This window comes from Larimichthys crocea, chromosome XVII, assembly GCF_000972845.2.
Source record: "Larimichthys crocea isolate SSNF chromosome XVII, L_crocea_2.0, whole genome shotgun sequence".
Classification (NCBI taxonomy): domain Eukaryota; kingdom Metazoa; phylum Chordata; class Actinopteri; family Sciaenidae; genus Larimichthys; species Larimichthys crocea.
The window spans coordinates 10582911-10591259 of record NC_040027.1 but is presented as its reverse complement, the minus strand read 5'-3'; the positions used below and the strand labels follow the sequence as shown (position 1 = coordinate 10591259).

Genomic DNA, 8349 nt, shown 5'->3' with positions numbered 1-8349 from the left:
AGTTATGAAGAGAAAAGAGAAAAGAGTCAGAGTCAGCCACAGCTTCTACCAGCAGCATCAGTGAAACATGCCTAAGTACAGCAGTACTGATGAAGGGCAAAGGCAGCCAGCTTACCGTAAGTCATGCTTGGATAGTTTGAATTTTCCCTGTAGGCTCACATTAAAGCTGAATGTGTTTCCAGTTATACAGTTCAAGTCAAAGTCAAAGTCAAAGTCAACTTTATTGTCAATGCTGCTATGTGTACAGGACATACAGAGCATCGAAATTGCATTTCTCTCTTGTCTAAAACAGTATGGACACAAGTGTAGTAAAAGATGTAAAAAGAAAAGTATATAAAATATATATATATAGAATAAAGATGTACAAATCTAAAAAATATATACAGCAAAAGACATCTGTGAGGCAATATGGTTGCTATAAATATAAGTATGGTGATATGGTTTACATTATATATGTACAGTCAACAATAAAAAATATTTGAAATATTTGAACATTAGACTGTACACAGTGCAAATGGTGTGCAAATATATTTTTGAGTAAAGTGGCAGGTGCCATTGTTATAGGGGGGGGTCAGCAGTGTCCAGAGTTTGTGGGGGCGGAGGAAGGGTTAGGGTTAGTGCCGGGAGGGAGTTCAGCATCCTGATAGCCTGGTGCATGAAGCTGTCCTTCAGCCTGCTGGTTCTCGCCCGGAGGCTCCTCATTCTCCTCCCAGAAGGCAGGAGGCTGAAGAGTTGGTGATTGGGGTGGGTGGGGTCGCCCACAATGCTGAGAGCTTTGCAGTTATAACCGTCTGAAACACAAGGATCACAAGGCATCCTATAGAATTATTCAGTCACCATCATGTTTACTTTACTAATTTAAATGCCATCTTGTGATTAATTCAAAAACACATCTGGCAAAGAACAAATCCCAAAAAGTTTTTGTTTGTTCTGTTGCCTGGATTGCTGTGTTTTAATATAGCCACAAGATGTCGCTTCAATTAGTAAAGCAAACAGATAACGATACAGGTGACACAGATGATGAGCTGATGGCTGATAATGTTATTCTATAGGATGAGTTAAGAGCAGTTGAGATTTTTCTAATCTAATCTAATTTGTGAAGAGATGAGGATTTTAATCCACTACAAGGAAATGGCTCTTAGAAAATTTGTACCCTATCCTGAACACATTTTAGTAAATAACCAGATATACTTGAGGACTGTGATAATGGGAAATGGAATTTAAAAAATGATTTTTTTTTTTCACCAGAATAGACACCTTTATTTAACACTTATGAGACAGGAAATTATTGGAGACAGAGGGTATGTGACATGCAGAAAAGGACTGGGATTTGAACTGTGGTCGGCTGCGTACATGGCATTAAACTCCACTATGCCATGGCCACCCCACACTTAGCTTTGTGTCCCATCCTGGCCCCCCCGGTAAAAATGTCCTGGATACGCCACTGCTACATGTAATTAATTGGGTTATGTGAAAAATGAAAAAAAAATAAATAAAAATAATCTGTTCAGTCACCTACGTTACCTCACGTGACTCCGGTTGACTGACCTTTCTACATTTTTCCACGTATGAGTAATGGACGGTAAAAAATCAAAGCCAAACATAAATAAATGACACAGTGTAACAGAGCTCACTCACCTGTGTTTTCGGGGTAGTCAAACTTTGGAGTTACCTGCCTGCAGCTGTTAGCCACAGCTTAATGTTAGCCTGCCGGTAGTCGCCGCTGTAGTAATGTTGTAGTCTCAGCCCTTAACCTGTACCTCATCTGTATTGGTTTTGGTGTTTGGTTTAAATGTTTGACTACCAAGTTTCAAGCCAATTGCTGTCTACTGAAGAAACAGTCCAATGTGGTTACTTTAAAACCCAGTCTCTTACTTTATTTTTCACTTACATCGACTGATCATTTGAGTGAATCCATTATAATCCATTAATTCAACCAAAAAACGCTCAAACTTGGGCATTAATTATTTGAATAGCTACAGCTATGATTTCAGTGCAAAGGCAGACAAAAAACACAGTTTCTTAAATGGTTACTTAAATTTGCCCCTATTTTTTCCTCTACTTGTTGTCACTACTGAGGAGAAGAGAACCTGCCGAGGAAGAGGATGGATTTGGTCTTATTGTGCCTGATAAAGAAGAGGAAGGGGTGGTCTGCTGTGAAGTGTTCCACACTGACCATAGATAAATCCATATCGCTGTCGTCTGTGGCTGTGGCTGCAGCCGCCTCTGTCCCCACCTCGTTCACCTCAACAAAGGCCTTGTGGGCCACTCTAGACAGGAAGAGCTTTTTGTCACCATTCATGCCGGATAAATCAGCCTTCCCTGCCCAGAACACATAAGTCATGCCCAGTTTGGCCAGAGGATCATTCAGCTTGTAGTCTTCCTCCAGTTTGAACTTCGGCAGGTGAACGTGGACTTCGGGGTCGTCCAAAAGGGATAACATATCCCTTTTGGTCCACTCTTCCAGGTTCGCCCGTGTTAGCTTCTTCTCCAGCTGGAACAAAATACAAACATCATATTGCATCACTACTTCATAATCATATTAAACTGTTGTGAGCATCAGTTTGTAGGGTGCTTGTTAAATCCTATCATCGATTAAGTTGCTGCTGTGTAATTGTCTTTGTTTAGTCGGACTAAAATGTTATTTATATATATATATATATATATATATATATATAACCGGGGGTAACTTCACAGTTGTTCTTCTGCATGTTATGAGTTATAGAGACAAAAGAGTGCAAATGATTTGTAATTCATGTCTTACAGCTTCTACGACATCTGTTCCAAGTCTACTTTTCTTTAAGCTGCATTTCTTTTTTGGACACTTGGGGAGCAGCGGACAAGGAGCAAAAGTCGCATATATTCGTTGTTGTGTTTTGCCCACCTGGTCAACAGAAACCACTAACTCCTGCAAAAAGAGCTGACCCATTAGTTTCTAGATGTTTCTAACTTGTCGGTCTGCTGTTCACTGAAAAACAGCTGCTGGAAACAAGGCCAATAAGAGTGCAGAGAGACTGAGCCAAAGCAAAGAGCTATAAAACCAAAAAAAAAAACCTAACAGATGCAAAAAGGCCCTACCACACTATCTGCAGGTGGCTAATGGATACATGCTGCAATACACCAACAAAGAATGGGAAGAAAAAGACTGCGAGGTAGAAAACATGGATGAGAACAATGCTAGATTTCAAATACTTATGAGAAAGAACTCATCACTGCTGTTGATCCTTAATGAAGCAACACTGAATTGTTTGAACCTTTCCCCCTGAAAACTGCTTTTTCTTTTGAGGCAGTTGTTTTTTAGCTTATGTACCATCAGCAGAGGATCGGGGCCATTTTCGGTCTTTTCAGGCAGGAGGATGAACATGCTGAGCTTCCTGCCTACATATGGCAGCTCCAGGATCTGCAGACCAATCTCAGGAATGTATTTGTAGAGGAACTGGTTCTTCTGGTACATCATCTGGACCGGCTTCTTCCCATCCTGACATGCAAGGAAACACAGAAAAGGATCATGTTAGAAAGACTATTGCTAGTTTCTCAGCTGCACATCTGGCTGAGATGAACTGTATTCAGACATTACATCTCTACATCTGCAAACTTCAGCTCAGTTGAGTCACCTTATAGGTTTCAAAGGACATCTCTTTGGTGTCTGCGGGATCAAAGCGGTTCATCCACTTTCCCTTGAAGTAGATGGCATTAACCAGAACCAGTCTTGTCATAGTACTGACTGTTTCTGGCTTCAGAAGATCTTTAATCTTATCTGAAAGGAAAGGCAAAGCAACCGTTGAACACTAATTCACAGAGAATGCTCTCAAATGGTTGCGCTACAAGTATAGGGATGATTTTGTGTCCACTTAAGATGTAAAGGCTCACTTTCTGTCTGTTGCTCCACCCAGGCGTTGATCTCCTTTCTGCACGCATCTGGAGCCCCGATGAAATCAACAGCCTTCAGGTCTGCATGGTAATACTTCTGTGTGGCATCCAGGAATTCCTAAAGAGAGCAGATAACACCAATTCAGTCATGAAAAGTTACTGATGCAATCTAAATATCTGTGATAAGCGTCAACTGAAAACTCACCGGGAGGAAGTTGGCGGTATTTTCTCCGTAGAGACGGTTGGCTAGTTTCAGGATGTTTGATTCTGATGGCGAATTGATGTGAGCGTTAAGTGTCTCAAAGTCTGCATGGACGCCTTCACCAGAGCTGAACGAGAGCGCCTGTGTGAAAGTTTTGACCAACAGATTTTATTCTGGAGTCAGAAAGATGGTGACGGGGCGGTCGGTGGCGTAGTGGGTTAAGCGGCCGCCTCGTGTGCAAGAGGCTACAGTCCTCGCTGCAGCTGGCCCCGGTTCGAATCCCGCATCGGACGGCCATTTGCTGCGTGTCATTCCCCCTCTCTCTGCCCCCTGCTTCCTGTCTATCTTCAGCTGTACTATCAATAAAAGGCATAAAAAGGCCAAAAAAACATAGAAAAAAAAAAAAAAAAAGAAAGATGGTGACAATGAAGCTGAAGGACGAAGAACTGTTATGGAGCCATGCTACTCGTGACTTTTATAGAAATTTATATCTGTTAATTGGTCAGTGATAACATGACGTTTCAGGTAATTGTCAAGCCTGTTAATTAAACTTACAGGTTATATAATGTTGCAGGAATGACGTGTTTTTGTAGGCCAAAGTTCGTCTGATTCCCTCAACAAAACACCAACGACAGTAAAAAACAAAAACATACATGTATTATAAACGAACACCATGGTTGGAACCACTATGCTTTAAGTGTAGTATCATTTAGCCACTTGTCAAACTTCAAATGTTCATTTTATGTCGTAGAACAAAATGTGAAAATCTCTTTAGCTTGTGATAACCACAGACTTCAGGCATCTAACCAAAAACCCATCGACTTTGAGAAACTGGAGGTGCAAAAATATGAACTAGTTTCCAGGTTTTTAGGACTCATTCCCGCAGCACTCTGTGCTGTGAGCTTTATATTTCTACATCTATGTGCCCTTTTAGGTCGCCTGTAATTGTAAATTTAGTCGTAGTTGTTTTAATGTGCCTGCTCTTCATACTACACACACAGGCCAAAAGTAAATCTCCATACTTTCATGTACTTTGGGTCTAGGGCTGCTTTTTTAATGGTATGAGCTAAGAGCTTTAGTTACAAATAAGGGAAATCCATCACAGATGTGTTTTTTGCCTGTCTGTCAAAGCACTTTGTAAACTCTTTTATTTTCTTCGTATGATATTGTGATTTATTCTTCATTAAACTTTAAACTAAATCTTGTTCCAGTGTTGTGAACTTCTTTGTCATTAGTGCTGGCCCATAAATTCAATTATGTAACATCTGATCGGGATGGTGGAAGAATATTTGGATCATTGCTATAGATACTGTAAATTATATCACATTATTGCCTCAGAAACATAATATTGCCGGTTAGTGCTGCGCATTAATACACTGAAGAAGAGGTACAGCCGCAGAGGCTTGTGTTTTCACTTCTCACCACACCTGTGCAGATCTCACAGGGGTCATACACATCCTGGAGTTACCAGGATATACAGAAGACTCACGGTGTATGCTCAGTGCTGGATTTTTATTTGTTTTGGATAGAATGTTGTAGTCTCAGCCCTTAACCTGTACCTCATCTGTATTGGTTTTGGTGTTTGGTTTAAGTGTTTGACTACCAAGTTTCAAGCCAATTGCTGTCTACTGAAGAAACAGTCCAATGTGGTTACTTTAAAACCCAGTCTGTTACTTTATTTTTCACTTACATCGACTGATCATTTGAGTGAATCCATTATAATCCATTAATTCAACCAAAAACGCTCAAACTTGGGCATTAATTATTTGAATAGCTACAGCTATGATTTCAGTGCAAAGGCAGACAAAAAAACACAGTTTCTTAAATTCCAAAACATCATCATCATCATCATCATCATCATCATTACTGCAGCACTCTGTGCTGTGAGCTTTATATTTCTACATCTATGTGCCCTTTTAGGTCGCCTGTAATTGTAAATTTAGTTGTAGTTGTTTTAATGTGCCTGCTCTTTATACTACACACACAGGCCAAAAGTAAGTCTCCATACTTTCATGTACTTTGGGTCTAGGGCTGCTTTTTTAATGGTATAATTAAGGGAAACTGCACAGCTACATTGTACAATTATATTCTTAACAATCATGCTCTTCCAAATTTGTCTCAACACTTTGAGCCCTGATCCCAACCCCTATCCAACACCTTTGTCATGAGCTGGAACGCAGACTGTCAGTCATGCCTTCATCAGCCTTTGGACCTCACTAATGCTCTGGTGGCTAAATAGGACCAAATCCCTGCATCCAGGTTTAAAATCAGGTGGAAAGCCTTCCCAGAAGAGTGGTGGCTGTTATGGCAGCAGATAAATGCCCATGGTTTTTTGGAATAACATGTCCTCAAACTTCTGGCCATAACATATATTACAATATTACTACGTGCTTTTATTCTTTCATTCAGTCAATCATTCACCGTCAACCTGCGACTAAAGCTGTCACGCAGAAGTCATTAATCAAAATAAAGTTTAAGAAGAACAAAGCTAATTAACAGGTTTTATGACACTGCAACAGAGCGTGCAAATGTCAGCTCATTGACCTTTCTGTTTTTAAGCCAACAATACCTTCCTTGTTTCAGCAGCACTGACTGAGGTCAAAGTACAGGTGGAATTAGTCTGACCTTTCAGCCCATGCCTAGATACACACCTGTGCCATGAGCTTCAAAACTCTAAAGATGTGTATGAACTTTTTTCATAATGATGCTACAAGTTATGCAAGGACGTCAGGTGACGGAAGACGTGCATCTATTAGAGAGACGGTATACCGACCTTGGCCATCTGGGTAGCGGTGTCTCCTTTAGCGCCCAGGTAAACCATAGCTAGGGCCGAGCTGATGCTCAGCGGCGAGACAAAGATGTTCCCGGAGGGATCTTTCTGGCTCAGAGTGCGGAAAAGCTTACAGGCAAAATCTGTGTTGGAGTTGCTGATGGCGGCCATGACTGATGATGATGATGTACACTCTTCCTGTAATGACATTTGAGATGGTTATATAACCTTTCAGACATTTCAGACAGATCCGGATGTGAAATTTCAGTTTTTTCCGTCATTGTCTTTTGATGAATGAAAACGTGTTCTCTCATAGTAGCTCAAAATAGTTTAGAAATGACGACTCTGCTTTGCTCTTGGCCTTTTTTTACAGTACTGTACCCTGTATCTCACAAACTTGTCCTTTGTCTCTGGGATACTGTAATTCTTGTTCTTTGTTGATATGAACCTGCAACCGGTCAAAATCTATTGAGCAGTCAGTACCGTAAACAAATGGAAAGCACAATGTTCAGGGCCAGACAATGTCCTTACTATGGTGGACACAGAAAATTGGGTTGCACTCTAAGTCCTGCTTCCCTCGTTGTCAGTCCATGGACAAGAACATGGTCTATGATCGTCTTCCTCTTCGTCCTCCACCTCGCATACACACTCGTCCTCTATCCATTCTCAACTGAGCATGGACGAACTTTGCTCTCTGAACTGGCTTATATCGGTTGTGTCACATCATTTGAAACAAGTGAAATCAATTTTGAGTGGCTGTGTCTGTTGCCACTTGTGTTTACCAGTATGTGTTTTAACATGTGCTCATGCTGTGACAGCAAATGAGAAAAACGTGTTGCCACGATTCTAACCTTTAACCTGCAATATATTTACTACATATTTTTAAGCAAACTTCCCTTATATCCTATATCACAGTTGCCACTCACATGCACAGTTTTAGCTGGCAGTGCGTGTGTACACACAGACAGACCTGTGTTATGATTTATTATTATTATAAACTGTCTCACGTTACCCGATGATCCTCCCGCAACGACTGAAGCACAATCTGCCCGCACACACCGCACGCGTGGAGAAGTGAAAGTAAAACGTAAACGCAGGCGGAGGTCCGGAGGTGGAGAGAGATCCAGATGTCTGCCTCTGCTCATTTATACACGGGACACACACTGGGCTGCCTGTGTGATGAGTCCAAACTCCACCAGCAGAACAACATTCATCTCTGACACAGCCAGAGAACAAAGTCTGTAAATGAGTATTTAAAAATCACAAAATATCACATTTAATGTATGCATTTTATTTTCTGCACATCTCACCTCTCCACATAGTCTCAGGTATGTTGGAAATGCTAAATCTGTTTATTTAGTTTAGTTTTTGTTTTGCCCTTAAAACAGTCAATGTTTTTATTCAAATATCACAGACAGCCTTTAAAACTTTCTAAGATGTGTTGTGTTTCAATATATACGCCTCTGAAGTCATTAAACCTCACAAATTTCCAGGAATATTACCAAAG

General features: G+C 40.8%; 1 protein-coding gene across 3 annotated transcripts; it reads right to left on the bottom strand.

Annotated features, from left to right (window-relative positions):
* Positions 1-1765: 1765 nt before the first annotated feature.
* On the bottom strand, positions 1766-7992 carry LOC113743993 (leukocyte elastase inhibitor-like). Of its 3 annotated transcripts, none has more exons than XM_027290628.1 (7): positions 7850-7992; positions 6846-7040; positions 4076-4213; positions 3871-3988; positions 3615-3757; positions 3311-3478; positions 1766-2494 (listed from the first exon to the last, which is right to left on the bottom strand). In XM_027290628.1, exons 1-7 carry the CDS (start codon positions 7985-7987, stop codon positions 2072-2074), a joined length of 1323 nt encoding a protein of 440 aa, XP_027146429.1. In that variant the 5' UTR covers positions 7988-7992; the 3' UTR covers positions 1766-2071. The 3 variants fall into 3 exon arrangements, with proteins under 3 accessions (XP_027146429.1, XP_027146430.1, XP_027146431.1); XM_027290629.1 differs by having other exon boundaries at positions 7855-7992; XM_027290630.1 differs by lacking the exon at positions 7850-7992 and adding an exon at positions 7374-7463.
* Positions 7993-8349: the final 357 nt, after the last annotated feature.

Excerpts from the sequence above, each read along its gene's own strand:
- LOC113743993 (XM_027290628.1), bottom strand. The coding sequence starts at position 7,987 with ATGAGCAGAGGCAGACATCTGGATCTCTCTCCACCTCCGGACCTCCGC. Across the intron at positions 7,041-7,849 it reads CGGGAGGATCATCGGGTAAC|GAAGAGTGTACATCATCATC; the intron begins GTGAGACAGTTT and ends ATGTCATTACAG. Across the intron at positions 4,214-6,845 it reads CCGCTACCCAGATGGCCAAG|GCGCTCTCGTTCAGCTCTGG; the intron begins GTCGGTATACCG and ends ACTTTCACACAG.